This window comes from Mesoplodon bidens (assembly GCF_964165515.1).
Source record: "Mesoplodon bidens genome assembly, chromosome: 1".
NCBI classification, from domain to species: Eukaryota; Metazoa; Chordata; class Mammalia; order Artiodactyla; family Ziphiidae; genus Mesoplodon; species Mesoplodon bidens.
This window is the reverse complement of record NC_138176.1, coordinates 221,349,689-221,368,188: the sequence shown is the minus strand read 5'-3', so window position 1 is coordinate 221,368,188 and position 18,500 is coordinate 221,349,689. Positions and strand designations below refer to the sequence as shown.

Below are 18,500 nucleotides of genomic sequence, written 5' to 3'. Positions count from 1 at the left end.
CAAAGCCCCTCTCAGTTTGACCCCAGCCTGTCCCCTCCCACCGTCCCCCTCACACAGGCTCCTCTTCTGCCACGCGGTGTGCCCACTGTCCCCTCACCCAACGGTGCGGTGCCCCCTCACCGCTCCAGGCCTTTTATCTCGTCGCCGTCGCTTCTGCCAGCAAACTCCTCTTCACTCCTAAAGACTCAAGACAGAGACGCCCTCTGATGTGCTCTGACTCCCTGGGCCTAGAGTAAACTCCAGTTCCCCCATCTTACTTCACCTGTCGTATTTCTCAGGAGAGACAGTAATGTACCCGTGAGCTTCCAGGAAGCGGAAACTCTATCATAAGTATATTTAATAGCATACTCAGTAGTTGGGTGTAAGCTGTATAAAAACATTGGCTGAAGAAAACTTTGAACCTATCCCCTCAGTACCCCCAGCAGCCATTTTCCCTAGGTCTCCAGCTTCACTAGAGAGAAACATATGATTGGTTCTCATCTTGTTTTAAATTCATGACCCCAAATTTAAAATGTCATTCAGTACTTTCCAGATATCTTACTCTGCTTCCTTACAGGATTATTTCAGCCTGTCCTCCGCTTTCAAGTCCCTTTTACTTCCCCCTAACACTCTCCCACTTGCCCATTACCCTTGGGTCTCACGGACTTTGCTTCTGTTTTCTGAAAGCAGCCAGCCTTGATGCTGCCTTAGAACCTTTGCACTGGCTGGTACTTCTGTTGGCAACACCCTCTCACCTGTCACCTCCTCAGAAAGACCTTTCCTCTCCCTTCCTCCAGAGGCTACCCACTCAATCACTCATGTATTATCCAGTTTAAACCACTATTTGGTGTGGCTCATTAACTGCTTCTCATTTATTTGTTGTTTTGCTTTTTATTTATCTCCTCAAACATGAGCTCCATGAGACCAGGGACCTTGTCTGCTCTTTTATCTCTGCTCATTTGTAATTGATTGACAGACCTAACCTTTGTGATGCAATCTTTGAAGCCCTCATTAGAAGTGCTCAGTGTACTATTTACTTCAGAGGAGTTAGATTCCTGACAACGTAGCCTCATTTCTCCACTGTAACCACATTATGGTTACAGTGCCACATTGTGAAAATAAACATCTCTATAGACTTTTATATGCATCTTTAAATGAGATTTTATTGTTACCTTTTAAATAAACAACGGGAACTAGAGGGAGAAGAAAAAGACCAGGAAGGGTGAGTTGAAAATATTTTCCATAATCTTTTAGTGATGATAAAACTTCATCATTCCGGGACTCTCCTGGTGGCACAGTGGTTGAGAGTCCGCCTGCCGATGCAGGGGACACAGGTTCGTGCCCCGGTCCGGGAAGATCCCACATGCCGCGGAGCGGCTGGGCCCGTGAGCCATGGCCGCTGAGCCTGCGCGTCCGGAGCCTGTGCTCCACAACGGGAGAGGCCACAACAGTGAGAGGCCCGCGTACCGGAAAAACAAAAAACAAAAAACAAAAAACTTCATCATTCCATTTTTTATTTATATTTCTAAGAGTGGATTTTATTTTCTTTTTTTGTGTGTGTTTTCTCCAAACAGTACTTCTTTGGGGTTGAAATCATTATTGACTGACTATGATGTGACGTGAGGTCCAGTTTGATCTTTGCCACTGCTTGGCTATACACACGACTTCTAGGCCTCACTTACCTCATTTGTAGGACGAGGAGTATAATATCTTCCAGCTCGAAGATGCTGTGACTCTGTGAGATAAGATTAGTCTTTCCATAGATGGTTGGGAGATTGTTGCTTCTGTCAATTCTAGAAAGAAATAAAATGTCTGTTGTTGTAATATTTCTTCTCTTCCGCTAAAGCCTTCAATGTATCTAAGTGCTTGTGACAAATACTTATTTTATGCATTAAATTTGAGAGATTTATGAATAAATGTTAATGAAATTGAATTTCCAGCACCTTTGAAAAATATTTTTTAAAACAACACACTAAACCCCACTTTTCTTTCAATAAATTAATAGTAAAAAAAAGCATATTATTTATCATTTATGCATTCTCTAGTCTTTCATTAGTGATTTGTTTCACAGTTTGAGATTGGCTTTTCGTATTAAATAATATCCAGCTAAAGCTGCAGTTAATGTTATTAATGCTAGTAAAATTTTGCATTTATAAAATTAGATATGAACTGTTTTCATTGCTTCACTTGAATTGCTTTGAGAGAACAGTGACTTTTACGTTATGCAGTGGAATGTATTGCTGAACAGTGTTGTGAGAGAAACATCACCAAACTGGGACTTGGAAATAAGAATAGCCATCATTTACTACGTACAGTCCCTGGTTCTAAAGCATTTTATATTTATTTAATTACTTAGTCCTCACTACAACTAATATTATATCCATTTTAGAGATGAGGCATAGGGAAGTTAAGGAATTTGCCCAAGATGACAAAGTAAGAAGCTCCAAAGTCTGTACCTTGAACCCCTACACTATTATTCCCTCAGGAAATAGAGGTCAGAGCTCTGCTCATCCACCTGACTAGCTTTTTAACATTTTACTCAAGCTGTTTGGGGCCTCTATGCCCTTGTTTACAACTGTAAATTGAGCAGGATAATATCTGCACGACCTTGCTCCTGAGAATGGAAGTAAATAATAGAGGGAAAGAATTTTTGAAAAGTGCAGTAGATGATGGGTGCTTCTTGTATTCATCTATTATTATTGTTTCTACTTTTTTAGAAAGTGTACAGATATTATTTTGAATCTACTCAATATTTAATAAGCGTTACATAATTGGATTTGATATCATATCCCTTACTATACATTTCAACAGAATGTTAATGAAGAAACAAAGCAGCTTATGAAAATGTATGGATTCAGTGGAATAGAGGATAAAAATTGAAGATAACAAAAAAGAAGCAGACTCACAGATACAGACAACAAACAAGTGGTTACCAGTGGTGGGGGGGAGGGGTAATATAGGGGAGGGGGAGGGGAGGTGCAAGCTGCTGGGTGTAAGATGGGCTCAAGGATGTATTGTACAATACGGGGAATAGAGTCAATATTTTGTAATAACTGTAAATGGAAAGCAACCTTTAAAAATTGTAATAAAGTTTTAAAAAATTGTTTTTAAATAAAAACACATGAAAAAAATAATCTTAAAAAAATTAAAGCCACCTGAAGAAATTTTAAAATTCAGACTTAACATGAAAAATTATCCATTATATATCCCCACTCAAAAATCAATTTATAAGTATAGAGACAGAGTAGAAAGTAAAACATAAGAAAATACCCTGAAAAAGAAAATGAAGAAAACAAAATGATGGCTGTTACACTTCTCACTTACCTCTGCATATCAACCTTCTTCACCTAAGCTGTGTTATTTTTCCAGGGGTTCAGCTTGGAGGTCATGCAGTAATTGACATGTCACTCAGCTTATTAGAAGTACAGGGATTCAAATTTTAGTTTCCCTTTAACCTTTCCTTGTGCTGAATTTTAAAAAAAGAAAATCAAAATGTAGAAGGTGAGACAATAAAATAAAAAGATTCCTGAAGAGGAGTTTTTTTCCCCTTCTCTCTCCACAGGGGAAAGCAAAAAAGTCATTTAATTTTGAATGCATGTGTTTCTGTGAGCTAGAGTTTAGAAGAAAGTCATTTTGGCTAGGAGGATGCAGGATGCAGGATTTGGAGCCCATGTTTCTTGCCTATTGAAAGAATCCTAATATACTATGAGACTCTGAGTACTTTGTAATGAAGAAAGAGGTAATAAGGTTGACTGAGTCAAATCACAGCTTATAAAGTTGATTGATGATTACAGATTTGTCTTGGTTTTTAAAATGGCTTTGACTTTCGAGTTACACCTCATTCATATTTATTTGTTTATTTTGTCAGAGGGCTCGATGGTAGTGGAAGAAGACGCTTTTATTGGGTTGGCCAAAAGGTTCATTCAGTTTTTTCTGTAAGATGGCTCTAGTAGCACTTTGTTGTCTTTACCTTCATTCGAAACAATTTTGTTAGATTATCTGTGACAACTGTCATATCAGCGTGCATTTAAAAAAAACGACTTATCAAAATTGGTGAACTTCTGTGTAGCCATTTTAATATTGAAGATGGAAGAAAAAAGCAACATTTTCAGCATATTATGCTTTATTACTTCAAGAAAGGTAAAAATGCAATTGAAACGCAAAGAAAGATTTGTGCAGTGTATGGAGAAGGTGCTGTGACTGACCGAGCATGTCAAAAGTGGTCTGCAAAGTTTCGTGCTGGAGATTTCTCGCTGGACGATGCCCCATGGTCAGGTAGACCAGTTGAAGTTGATATCGATCAAGTCGAGATATTAATCGAGAACAATCAATGTTATACCACGCGGAAGATAGCCAACATACTCAAAATATCCAAATCAAGCGCTGAAAATCATTTGCATCAGCTTGGTTATGTTCATCGCTTTGATGTTTGTGTTCCACATAAGTTAAGCGAAAAAAACCTTCTTGACCATATTTCTGCATGCAGTTCTCTACTGAAACGTAATGAAAACATTCCGTTTTTGAAACAAATCATGAGGAGGGATGAAAAGTGGCTACTGTACAATAATGTGGAATGGAAGAGATCATGGGGCAAGCGAAATGAACCACCACCAAGCATACCAAAGGCCGGTATTCATCCAAAGAAGGTGATGTTGTGTATATGGTGGGATTGGAAGGGAGTCCTCTATTATGAGCTCCGTCTGGAAAACCGAGCAGTTAATTCCAACAAGTACTGCTCCCAGTTAGACCAACTGAAAGCAGCACTTGATGAAAAGCGTCCAGAATTAGTCAACAGAAAATGCATAATCCTCCAACAGGATAATGCAAGACCACATGTTTCTTTGATGACCAGGCAAAAACTGTTACAGCTTGGCTGGGAAGTTCTGATTCAACTGTCATATTCACCAGACATTGCACCTTCAGATTTCCATTTATTTCTGTCTTTACAAAATTCTCTTAATGGAAAAAATTTCAATTCCCTGGAAGACTGTAGAAGGCACCTGGAACAGTTCTTTGCTCAAAAAGATAAAAAGTTTTGGGAAGATGGAATTATGAAGTTGCCTGAAAAATGGCAGAAGGTAGTGGAACAAAAGGGTGAATATGTTTTTCAATAAAGTTCTTTGAAAATGAAAAATGTGTCTTTTATTTTTACTTAAAAACCGAAGGCACTGTTTGGCCAACCCAATACTTTTGGAATTGGGATCATACATTCTATAACCTATTGCAAAGAGAGGACTTCTGTGTTTTTAACCATTATATATTAAAACAAAATTGGAGGACAGTATCAATTTCAATAACTCTGTGTAATTTCCATTTATTTTATTTCCTAAATAAGTTGGGTTGCACTGAATTGGACCAATTACCAGCTTTATGCTACCAGAAACAACAGATAATGAAATGACCTTTTAAGTGAAGTCTCTGTAGCCTTCTATTAAGCACCTACCCCCATGGTGACATATCTGAACATGGGACTATCTGGGTCCCTCAGGCACCAAAATTTGTGTGCTAATACATCAGTCCATAATACTATGTGACAGAACTCCTCTTATTTCTCTCTACCTCACTACATTTAAACTTTAAAGAAAGAAATGAACACTAGATAAATTACTGTGGTTTCGGATCACTTGTGCCAAGACAAAACATGATTTTTTATAAATCCAGCTGTAACTTCAATTACAAGATCTACTTTTTAAAAATATTTAACCGCTATTTATCTCTCTATATAAAACCCTCGTTCTCCTCCCACCCCACCCAACCTTCAAGGTGCTGCACCTGTACTTCATACAAACTGGTCAGCTTTCTGCCAGGACACCCTTTTTCAACACTTGTTTTACTTACTGAGTCCTTGAGGTCGGAGGAAATCTATCCAATAGCCGTTTGTTCACGGGTTCTCTGGAGAGTCGTTTATTTGTTCTTGAGTATCGGTGAAGGCATGCCTCATTGCGAATTAAGCCTTTTTAGTGACAGAGTGGAAGATGACAGACCCCCATCAGCCTTGTCAGGAGAAGTTCCCTGACCTCATTATTGCTAATGGATCATGGTAATTCAGCCTGTTGTGAAATCTCATGTTCAATTATGCAGGATAATGAGTGACTCAAAACTTCATGTCTCTCAACTCTAGTCTTCATTATCGGGTTTGTTCAGCTTCTTTCAAAAGCCAAAGGGTTTAAATAGAGCGGTTCACTTTTATATCCAAACTTAAAGTTATCGCCAATGTTCAGGTGGTCCTGATTTGAAATATCTGACTTGATTTTAAAATATGAGAGGATTGCCAGATAACTTCATATTTCACTCATCCTCTTGTAGGAAAGTTAGGACAGGTTTATTCATTTTTAAGTGTTAATTCTGGAATTCTAAAAGCATGCAAATGGCATTTGTCTTTGGATTCACAAAAACTCTAGATATTCAGAGTCTGAATTATTTAAACTCCCACAACACATGCACTTTTGCTTTTCAAGCATGAGTTATAATTTAATTAAAAACTTCTGGTGCATTGCTAGCATTTTAAATATTAATATGTTCCATGGATCATTTTCGATTATCTACTGTCTTGAAATTCTTGAAGATGTCAGATTGTTAAGATTCCCAAAGTTGCACTTGGAATTGTCCATCGAGGCAAAGGGGACTGTGATAATTACACACATCCATTAGGATCAGCAGAAGAGATAAACTTTGGGGAGGCTTAATGGGCATGTCTCAGTGACAGCTAGCAAAGAGCATTTGGCATGATTAAGGATGGATTTGAATGCAGTGGAAAATATACTGTCCTTATGGACACCAGTGGAAGTTGCACTACAAATGTTAAATTCCCCAGGAGAAGAGTGGTGTGGCAGGAAAGCTTTGAAATCCCCTATGGCCATCCTCCAAATTATTCTCTTTCCTTTATGTCTTTCTGCTGTCAGAATCATTTTGCAATGCCCAGTTCAACTCCCTCCACGTCTGAAAAGAGGCAAACTGTTGGTCTCTGTGTTTCAGATTGTCCGAAGATACATCAAGGACTGGCTTGAAAGAAAGAAGCCTCCTTTTGGTGCTGTCAGCAGCAGCGTGCTCCTCATGATAATCTACACAACCTTCTGTGACACGTTCTCGAACCCAAATATCGACCTGGATAGATTCAGTCTTATTCTCATACTGTTCATAAGTAAGTTGGAAGGTGGGATACCCTTGCTACTCCTCAGCCTCCTCAATAGCAAAGCAAAGCCATCTGTGGTCCCTAAATTCATTGCCAATATTCATTTGCTTAGAAAAGAATACTTCCTTTTGTGTTGCATGTACGGACTCAGTGACTTTATCGTATGTATCTGTTCTTTAAAAAGACATCAGTTATGCACTTATGACATAATCTCCTTTGTTTTTTATGTCCGATTTACAATAGTTGATGCCAGATGAAAGAAGCCATAATACCTGTCAAATTCAAATGCTAGATTGAGCACTTTTTTGCCAATTTATTTTATTGTAACTTGAAGCTAATCCTACCCTTTATTGTGAATTAAAAGTGGGATGTATAATATATGGTACTGTTGTTTTCTAAGTATAGTAATTGGCTGCATTGGTTAAAATGTGACTATTTACATAATGTTTTCTATTAAAATATACCCAAAGTCATATCATTTCATTTTAAGAAGCAGCAGGCTATAAAATGCAAGTAACTGCTAGGGTCCAAAACTAACCTTTTGTTCTATTCACCCAGTAATACCAAAGACTACTTTGGTAATTATAATATCAAAGAATGTTTTGTTATTAAAAGCAACATGAGTCATTCTAAAATATATGTTATATGCTACCACATTTATGCTATTTGCTATTTTTGATAGTACAAACCAGCTCTTCCTAAATTGAACAAATAACCAAACTTTAAATCAAAGAGGGTTTTAGAGTTACCCTGAGTAGCAAATATCATAGGTTATATCTGAGGATATCTTCACTAAGAACACGTTGAGCGACTTCCCTGGCGGTCCAGTGATTAAGACTCTGCGCTTCCACTGCCGGGGGGCCCAGGTGCGCTTTCACTGCAGGGGGCCCGGGTTCGATCCCTGGTTGGAGAACTAAGATCCCGCATGCTGCGAGGCGTGGAAGAAATAAAGTAAAAAGAACAAGTTGAGTCCCACTAGTTTAAATGATTCTGTCAGCTTAGCAATGTGTGTGTGTTTCACTTATTCGTTTGTTTATTTTTCTATTTGAATTCCCATAAGTTTCAGATAAAACGAAGCATACTAGTAAGTATGCTACAGATACTGATTTTACACTGCTAATTTAGATTTAATCTTTTTTTTTTTCTTCAGTCTGTTCCATTCAGCTGAGTTTTATGCTTTTAACATTCATCTTTTCAACGAGGTAAGTGATCTGGTATCTCTTGTTGATTTCCTAATTGATGAATCATGCTCTTTACTTGGCTTCTCGGCCCCTACATTCTTCTACTTGGTCTCCTGTCTCCCGACTGTTGCATCTTGCTCCTGCCGCCCTCAAGTTGTAGAAGTTACCAAAGGATCTGTTCTTGGCCCTCGTTTCATTATTCACATTTTGTGCTTAGGCAGCCTCCTCCGTTCTACTGGCTCGAGCTCTCAGCTTCCTGCTGATGAAGCCTAGACCTTCCACTGCACTGTTTTCTGGAGCTCTGGCACTGCTCGTCACCTACCATTTGGATATCTTCACCTGACTGTCTTAACAAGACCTCACACTCAAAATATTCAAAATGGAATTAATCTTTTTCCCCAGTACTTCCTCTTTCTCTCATATTTTTTAATGCAACTACCATCCACAGAGTTACTCAGGCTGGAATCCTTCACATTATTATTTTTTCAATGTCTTGATCCTACCTCGGTAATCATATTTCTTGTGCTTTCCAAGCCTCTTCCCTAATTCAGGCTCTCGTTGCTCTTTCTCCCTAGACTATTGCCATGCATGTCGTACTGTTATTCTTCATTTCCAGACTGAACTTTTCTTGTGTATTTCCTACTGCTTCCCATAACTCAGAGTCCTGATAATAGGTCTCCTGTTCGGAGACCTTCAATGGTCAGCCAGTGCCTGCAGAATGAGGTTCATTTTGGGGGGCCAAGTGAACCACTACTAGCATTCACACTACCTAAGCTTTAGGTTGAGGTAAAATCTTTGCTGTTCCCTGGAAGAACCTCAAGCATCCTCATTTCTGTCCCTTGCTCAGGCTGACCCCGTGTCAAAATTTGTGTCCATGTCCTAGTCCATCTTTCCTGTTCTTAAAGCCTCACTTCTTCCACCAGTATTATACATTCAGCAGATATGACTTAAGCCTTTGGTAGGAGAAAGTTACCCTAGTGGATACCACAAACAATGATTTTGATCCTGTATGAGTTTATAGACTAGATATATGCATTGGTAACTGAGTGTTCTCTTAGTGCGACAGTAACACAACCTGGAGTCAATTCAAGGAAGAAGGCACTTCCAAAGAGAGTGGTAGAACAAGACTCCATGGAAGAGATGGGATTTGATGTGAGTCATAAAGAATAGCTAATTATTCAGCAAACACAGATGCAAAGAGGGAGTTCTTGGAAGAAGAAAGAGTAAAGGAAAAGTAGACATGCAAACACACACACACACAAAGACCTGGTGGAACAATAGGAGTAGAGGAAAATTAAAAATAATAATAGTCACTGGAAAAGTAAGCTGGGGCCAGATTGCGAGGGCCTTGAATGCCAGGTGCTGGCAATGAGCTGCCACAAGGGAAGGGACCTGTGTTGTTTATGGGGCCTGAAATAGCATCAGAGCGTGGATGGCTCAGGCCTCACATTAGGCACTTGGCTCTTAGAGCACTTGCTATAGCACGAGGCCAGTTGTAAACAGTCAATAAAAATTTATTGATTGGTGTAATTTGAAGCATTTTCCCAAGCTTGTGGTTGTGATTTATGAAGTAAAAGTAGAGCCTGGAGCCATTAAGTCACAGAGAAAATGTGACTTAATTGGGTAAGTCTGAGAGTAGGAGCTATTTTAAAGTTCTTTTTGTAAATGGCTTGTTACGTCACCTTCGAAAAGATGTTTGCCTTCCGCTGGCTGTTTGTTTGCTGGTCCTTGTGGCAGAAGTAATCCTCAGACCCAGTCATCCTATCATATCAGACTGTCAGTGACTGAAAAGTTCCTTGAAAAGCACAGAACAGCCACTACTGGGATTGCTGAAGGAGGGCTGGGGGAGGGGAGTATCACAAGTAGTTGAATTTGAAGTGAGAATTTTCAGCATGGAGTAGGCTGGGCTTTCATAAAGTCTTGTGGTTTTGAGGCCCTTCTATTCTGCCTTATTCTGCCTTCACTAAAGTTGTGTTGTGTTTTGAACTTGCTTGGCCCACTGCCAGACCTGCATGTTCTTTGGTAAACAACAGAATATGGAGTAGCCGTAATCATGCTCCTGGGTAGTGGTTGTGTAGCCCCAAAATATGCCATTAAAATTTGGAGATGTTTCAGTTAGACAAAATTTATGATTTTCACATTCTATTTGCATGCTGGAAGACCCCATAGCACTTGAGGATTTTATTGGAGGAATGAAAAATACCAACATTTATTGAACCCTACTCTGTGCCAGGCACTGTGCCAGGGATTGTGCATATGTTATTTTGTGTAAGTCTGACAGCAAAAGACTAGATTACTATGCATTTTTGTTGCTATTTTGAAGATGATGACCCACACTTAGAGTAGTTTAGGGACTTGCCTAAAATCAGATTTTAGTAGTTTAGTAACTTACCCAAAATCAGATGGCAAATACTGCACTTAGAACTAAAATTCATCTCCATTTGACATTTCCAAAAGAATTTACCCGTACTTTTTCCACTGCACTAAACTACTTCAATTAATTTTAATATTCACAATACTTGTTTTGGTTGGGGAATTTGTAGAGAGCATATAACTGGATTCTCCAAGTTCACACACACACAAATTAGTCAAAGATACCAAGAGTTAGAACTAGGACCCATTGGTTTATTCTTTGAGTTCTTTTCTTTTTCTACTTTTTGTTCCTTCCTTCTTAAAATTAGTGAAATTGGCCTGTGGTGGGTTTTTTTCTTTTCTTTTACTTGCCAATTCAGTAAAGCTAAAACCAATCCAGATATCCAGAGACAAAAATCTCAACATAGAAATCAGTCTGTCTTTTTTTGTACAGCATGCCACTGACCTCTGATGGTGGAAGTTTAGCATAAACCAGGAGAGACCCAGCCTAGAAAATTCAACTTCCCTGCAACACTTGTTTACCTGGTTAATATTTCTTAGGTTTACAGACCTGACATGTTACCATTGTGTAACATGTCATTGTGTCTGGCAGGGGAGACTCTTCTACTTTGAGTATTTAAAATACATTTGAGAGTTGTTATTCTGTGTTCTCATTTATCTATCCAAAGAAGAGCATCAGGGTTAAAACTTCCAACTCTGGAGTCAGACAGACTCAAGTTTCAATCCTGTTTAATAACTTTGTAACTTTTGTCAGTTTCCTCATTGATAAAATGGAGATAGTAGTAGTACCTATCTCATAGGGTCATTTGGAGAATTAAATAATACGCACATAAAGCCCTCAGCATAATACCTAGTATATAGTAAGTGCTCAAGAAATGTTAGCTACTGTAAAATAGTTGTTATATCACAGTAGTGTATATTATTTCAAAAACGAATTATGGAAGAGAGAGAATTGGCATTTCTAGTTTTGCAATATATTCTTTTGGACGTTTCTCTGTCACGGTTGCTAGGAATGGCAAGTTGATTCATCAAACCAAGAGTCCACTGTCCATAGTGACCTAAGCTTTCTGCAACTTTCAGAAGCTTCAAAGGTAGAAGAAAAAAGTTGAAAAAGCTTAGAAAAATAAAGCAGTAATTGGGAGCCTTTTAAAAGTATATACAAAATAGTTTGGTAGATTGATAACTAGAGTAATAGAAACCTGGAGTGACAAAAGAAACTATTAAGAAAGGAAAAGGAAGAAAACAAATATAAATATTTGCATTAGGTACTTTAGCCCTTATCAGTACATTTTCAACCAGATGTCTCATTCAGCCTCAGGCCATAGCCCTGGGAGGGAAGGAGGGTGACCTGGAGGGCAGGAGAAGGAGAAAGGGAGGGAAGGAGAGAAGAGGAACATTGTTATTCCTGGGAAGTCTCCTAGCCATTTCAGAGATGGGCCAACTAAGCCAGAGCTCTGGGTAACTTGTTTAGTGCCACACAGCTGGTGATAGACGAGGTCTCCTAAAACGAGTAAAGACAAAAATGGAACCTAATGAAACTTAAAAACGCACAGCAAAGGAAACTATAAATAAGACGAAAAGACAACCCTCAGAATGGGAGAAAATATTTGCAAACGAATCAACAAAGGATTAATCTCCAAAATATATAAACAGCTCATGCAGCTCAATATAAAAAAAAACAAACGAACAATCAAAAAATGGGCAGAAGACCTAAATAGACATTTCTCCAAAGAAGATATACAGATGGCCAGCAAGCACATGAAAAGCTGCTCAACATCACTAACTATTAGAGAAATGCAAATCAAAACTACCATGAGGTATCACCTCACACCAGTTAGAATGGGCATCATCAGAAAATCTACAAACACAAATGCTGGAGAGGGTGTGGAGAAAAGGGAACCCTCCTGCACTGTTGGTGGGAATGTAAATTGATACAGCCACTATGGAGAACAGTATGCAGGTTCCTTAAAAGACTAAAAATAGAATTACCATATGGTCCAGCAATCCCACTACTGGGCATATACCCAGATGGTATATACCATAATATACCATTATGGTTTCATAATTCAAAAAGACACATGCACCCCAATGTTCATTGCAGCACTGTTTACAATAGCCAGGTCATGGAAGCAACCTAAATGCCCATCGACAGACGAATGGATAAAGATGTGGTACATATATACAATGGAATATTACTCAGCCATAAAAAGGAACAAAATTGGGTCATTTGTAGAGACATGGATGGACCTAGAGACTGTCATACAGGGTGAAGTAAGTCAGAAAGAGAAAAACAAATATCATATATTAACGCATATATATAGAATCTAGAAAAATGGTACAGATGAACCGGTTTGCAAAGCAGAAATAGAAACACAGATGTAGAGAACAAACGTATGGACACCAAGGGGGGAAAGCAGGGTGGGGGTGGGTGATGGGATGAACTGGGAGATTGGGATTGACATATATACACTAATATGTATAAAATAGAGAACTAATAAGAAACTGCTGTATAAAAAAAATGAAATAAAATAAAATTTCAAAAAAAAAGATGAGAAGCCCAGGTAAAGATTTTTAAACCATGTTCTGTTAAAAAAAAAAAACCACACAGGTACAGAGGTTAACAAAGGAAAGTATTTCACGTGGAAGTTTCCCCCTGTAAAAACAGTGGGCTTAGACGGGAGTATCTCAGAGGACCTTTTCTGCTGCACATTCTGTAATTCTGCTAGTAAAACCTTTTGACATGTTTTCCTTTGTGGGTACTCAAAGGAAGGCAAAATAAATATTATGTGGAAAATACTGAATGAAAGCTTTGTGAGAGAATAAAAAGACCAGTTCGGAAGAAAAGGAAATAAACGTCTCGAGGGAAGCCAAAGTAATCAAAAGAATTATAAACACAAGATAAAAAGAAAATCAATATTAAATAGAGATAAGGTAGAGTTCGAAAATAAATAGTAATGCGATTCCTTTCAAGAATGTGAGCAGACACAGTAGAGATGATAATCACTGAAAATAATTATAGTCATTACCGCTTAATATAAGGTATGGGACGCTTTGTTTTTCTGTGTGTTGTCACGACTTCTCACCATTTAACCACCCCTGAACAGAGCATGGGTGAGGGAGGGTTAGTTACCAGGATGGCTGCTCTCATCCACTAAATTGTGTGGTGATTTTGGTTATGGTTTTGAGTTTTTATAACGTTCTTCTCAGAAGGCAAACTTGTCTTCACAATTTGGGGCAGCCTCCTTATTAGCTGTGTGACTTGAGGCAACTGTGCTTCAAGATCCCTTTTCGGAAAAAAACGAGACAAAAATACTGTTACCATATAAGGCTGTTCTATGAAGAACGAAGAACTGGATGCAAAGTGCTTAGAAAATTGCTCAATAAATGTTGACTGCAAATCAACTATACTTCAATAATATATATATATTTGTATATATATATATATATATGATAGAAAAAGTTTTCTTTAATGTTTACTGCTGTGGTTACTCACCGTCCTCATCCTCTTCCTCCTCATCTTGGATGGAAGGTTAAGTGAACACGTGCTCTGCTGGCTTCTCCAAGATCTGTGATGTGGAACAGTCTGTTACTGTAGACATAGAGTATACGTCAGCCCTATTTAGGTGGAATATTGTTTTTAACCTCAAACATTCCATCTTTATGTCCTGATTTTCTCTCCCCACTGAAGGGCTTTGTGTCAGTAGGACCCTAGGGCAGTGTTCCAACCCACATCAGGCCAGATACCTCCCCGTGTGGGCTTACCTTCGGTCTCCTTACCCCAGAGCAGAGGACAAGTAAGCATATCTTGCAAACATCCTCTTTAGCCACACTGGAAATGCTGCTCCAACATGGCAGCCAGCGCCAGATGAAATCAGAGCTTTCTTGACCAGAGAGATCTAGACACATTAGAAATGGGTCAAGCAAGAGGGAGGAACACTCCCAAACTCATTCTACGAGGCCGACATCACCTTGATACCAAAACCAGGCAAGGATGTCACAAAGAAAGAAAACTACAGGCCAATATCACTGATGAACATAGATGCAAAAATCCTCAACAAAATACTAGCAAACAGAATCCAAGAGCGCATTAAAAGGATCATACACCATGATCAAGTGGGGTTTATCCCAGGAATGCAAGGATTCTTCAATATACGCAAATCAATCAATGTAATACACCATATTAACAAGTTGAAGGAGAAAAACCATATGATCATCTCAATAGATGCAGAGAAAGCTTTCGACAAAATTCAACACCCATTTATGATAAAAACCCTGCAGAAAGTAGGTATAGAGGGATCTTTCCTCAACATAATAAAGGCCATATATGACAAACCCACAGCCAACATTGTCCTCAATGGTGAAAAACTGAAACCATTTCCACTAAGATCAGGAACAAGACAAGGCTGCCCACTCTCACCACTCTTATTCAACATAGTTTTGGAAGTTTTAGCCACAGCAATCAGAGAAGAAAAGGAAATAAAAGGAATCCAAATTGGAAAAGAAGAAGTAAAGCTGTCACTGTTTGCAGATGACATGATACTATACATAGAGAATCCTAAAGATGCTACCGAAAAACTACTAGAGCTAATCAATGAATTTGGTAAAGTAGCAGGATATAAAATTAATGTACAGAAATCTCTGGCATTCCTGTACACTAATGATGAAAAATCTGAAAATGAAATCAAGAAAACCCTCCCATTTACCATTGCAACAAAAAGAATAAAATATCTAGGAATAAACCTACCTAAGGAGACAAAAGACCTGTATGCAGAAAACTATAAGACACTGATGAAAGAAATTAAAGATGATACAAATAGATGGAGAGATATACCATGCTCCTGGATTGGAAGAATCAATATTGTGAAAATGACTCTACTACCGAAAGCAATCTACAGATTCAATGCAATCCCTATCAAACTACCAATGGCATTTTTCACAGAACTAGAACAAAAAATTTCAAAATTTGTTTGGAAAAACAAAAGGCCCCGAATAGCTAAAGCAATCTTGAGAACGAAAAACGGAGCTGTAGGAATCAGGCTCCCTGACTTCAGACTATACTACAAAGCTACAGTAATTAAGACAGTCTGGTACTGGCATAAAAACAGAAAGATAGATCAGTGGATCAGGATAGAAAGCCCAGAGATACACCCACGCACATATGGCCAACTTATCTTTGATAAAGGAGGCAGGAATGTACAGTGGAGAAAGGACAGCCTCTTCAATAAGTGGTGCTGGGAAAACTGGACAGGGACATGTAAAAGTTTGAGATTAGATCATTCCCTAGCACCATACACAAAAATAAGCTCAAAATGGATTAAAGACTTAAATGTAAGGCCAGAAACTATCAAACTCTTAGAGGAAAACATAGGTAGAACACTCTATGACATAAATCACAGCAAGATCCTTTTGGACCCACCTCCTAGAGAAATGGAAATAAAAACAAAGATAAACAAATGGGACCTAATGAAACTTCAAAGCTTTTGCACAGCAAAGGAAACCATAAAGAAGACCAAAAGACAACCCTCAGAATGGGAGAAAATATTTGCAAATGAAGCAACTGACAAAGGATTAATCTCCAAAATTTATAAACAGCTCATGCAGCTCAATAGCAAAAAAACAGACAACCCAATCCAAAAATGGGCAGAAGACTTAAATAGGCATTTCTCCAAAGAAGATATACAGACTGCCAACAAACACATGAAAGAATGCTCAACATCATTAATCATTAGAGAAATGCAAATCAAAACTACAATGAGATATCATCTCACACCAGTCAGAATGGCCATCATCAAGAAATCTAGAAACAGTAAATGCTGGAGAGGGTGTGGAGAAAAGGGAACACTCTTGCACTGCTGGTGGGAATGTGAATTGGTACAGCCACTATGGAGAACGGTATGGAGGTTCCTTAAAAAACTACAAATAGAACTACCATATGACCCAGCAATCCCACTACTGGGCATATACCCTGAGAAAACCATAATTCAAAAAGAGACATGTACCAAAATGTTCATTGCAGCTCTATTCACAATAGCCCGGAGCTGGAAACAACCTAAGTGTCCATCATCGGATGAATGGATAAAGAAGATGTGGCACATATATACAATGGAATATTACTCAGCCATAAAAAGAAACGAAACTGAGCTATTTGTAATGAGGTGGATAGACCTAGAGTCTGTCATACAGAATGAAGTTAGTCAGAAAGAGAAAGACAAATACCGTATGCTAACACATATATACGGAATTAAAAAAAAAAAATGTCATGAAGAACCTAGGGGCAAAACGGGAATGAAGACGCAGACCTACTTGAGAATGGACTTGAGGATATGGGGAGGTGGAAGGGTGGACTGTGACAAGGCGAAAGAGAGGCATGGACGTGTATACACTACCAAACGTAAGGTAGATAGATAGTGGGAAGCAGCCGCAGAGCACAGGGAGATCAGCTCGGTGCTTTGTGACCGCCTGGAGGGGTGGGATGGGGAGGGTGGGAGGGAGGGAGATGCATGAGGGAAGGGATGTGGGAACAGATGTATATGTATGACTGATTCACTTTGTTATAAAGCAGAAACTAATTAAAAAAATAAATAAATAAACTTTAAAAAAAAATGGGAAAAAGAAGAAAAAAAAAAAAAAAAAAGAAATGGGTCAAGCAGAACAGCGTTCACCAAAGAAGAAGTGTATTGCCGGACTCCCTTGGAAGAAAACCAAACTGCATAAATCCAGATGCAGCAACAACTGGTTAGAAACAAGGGCAGCCGAAGCCCTCAAAGGCCTTTGCAGTGTTACTGACACCAGAGCATTGCTGGAGAAAGACCCCAGACTAGGCCAGCTGGCTCTGCCACGTGTTCCACAATCACAGCTGGGCATTCATTCCTGGAGACATATTTTATTCATTGTGAATTGACCGTAGGTCATATTCCCGTCTGCTTATGTCAAGTTTTTCTCATTTCTTAGGTTCTCAGGCCTCAGTATTCCCTCAGACTTCTCTGTAGATGAATGAAGTGCCTCACGCTTTGTACAGAAAGTAAACTCTCTTGATGTAAATTACCTCCACTTTCTTATTCTCCACCTGAAAATTTTCTGTATTTTTCACTCACCTTGTCTTCTTTTGCTTCCAGTTCACAGACTCTCAGACTGTAGGACACTCTCCTCTCCAGCTAATCTCAGTCTCATCCTCTCGGGCCCCTTTGAGGATGTGGTTTCGTCCATTATTTCTACCTGCTGTATCATCACTTTCTATGTATAAACATGTTTGTCTCCATGGCCCTTTTCTTCTCTTCACCAGATTTCTTGAAAACACAGCCCCCTTCACTACTGCAAATTCCGTGAACTTAAACCTCAACTCCTGGGTCTCCGGCCCAGACCCTACTGGGCTTCCTCTTCCATTCCTTATTTCCATTAATGCTTTGATACTTCTCTCAAAGTTTCTAAATTCTTTTCAATCGCTCTTCTTCTCTCAAGGCAACAATAACAATAAAAGTGTAAACTAGCTTTTTTTTGTGTGTGTGTGGTACGTGGGCCTCTCACTGTTGTGGCCTCTTCTGTTGCGGAGCACAGGCTCCAGACGCGCAGGCTCAGCAGCCATGGCTCAGGGGCCCAGCCGCTCCGCGGCATGTGGGATCTCCCCAGACCGGGGCATGAACCCACGTCCCCTGCATCGTCAGGCGGACTCTCAACCACTGCGCCACCAGGGAAGCCCTAAAGTAGCATTTTTAAACACTTGCTATGTGCCCAGTTCTTAACAGACATTGGCATTTATCCTCACAGTGACCCTAAGAGGCAGACAGTATGATCCCCATTTTATATCTAAGCAAAAGGATGGTCTGGATTTAAATTCC

At 39.1% G+C, this 18,500-nt stretch overlaps 1 protein-coding gene across 5 annotated transcripts in view; it reads left to right on the top strand.

Annotated features, from left to right (window-relative positions):
- Positions 1-18,500, top strand: part of SLC10A7 (solute carrier family 10 member 7) — a 256,930-nt gene that overhangs the window by 200,222 nt on the left and 38,208 nt on the right. For all 5 annotated transcript variants that reach the window (XM_081225974.1, XM_081225972.1, XM_081225975.1 and 2 more), the window contains 2 exons: positions 6,955-7,120; positions 8,262-8,313. In XM_081225974.1, coding sequence (XP_081082100.1) covers positions 6,955-7,120; positions 8,262-8,313 — 218 coding nt within the window. The remainder of the gene's footprint in view (positions 1-6,954; positions 7,121-8,261; positions 8,314-18,500) is intronic.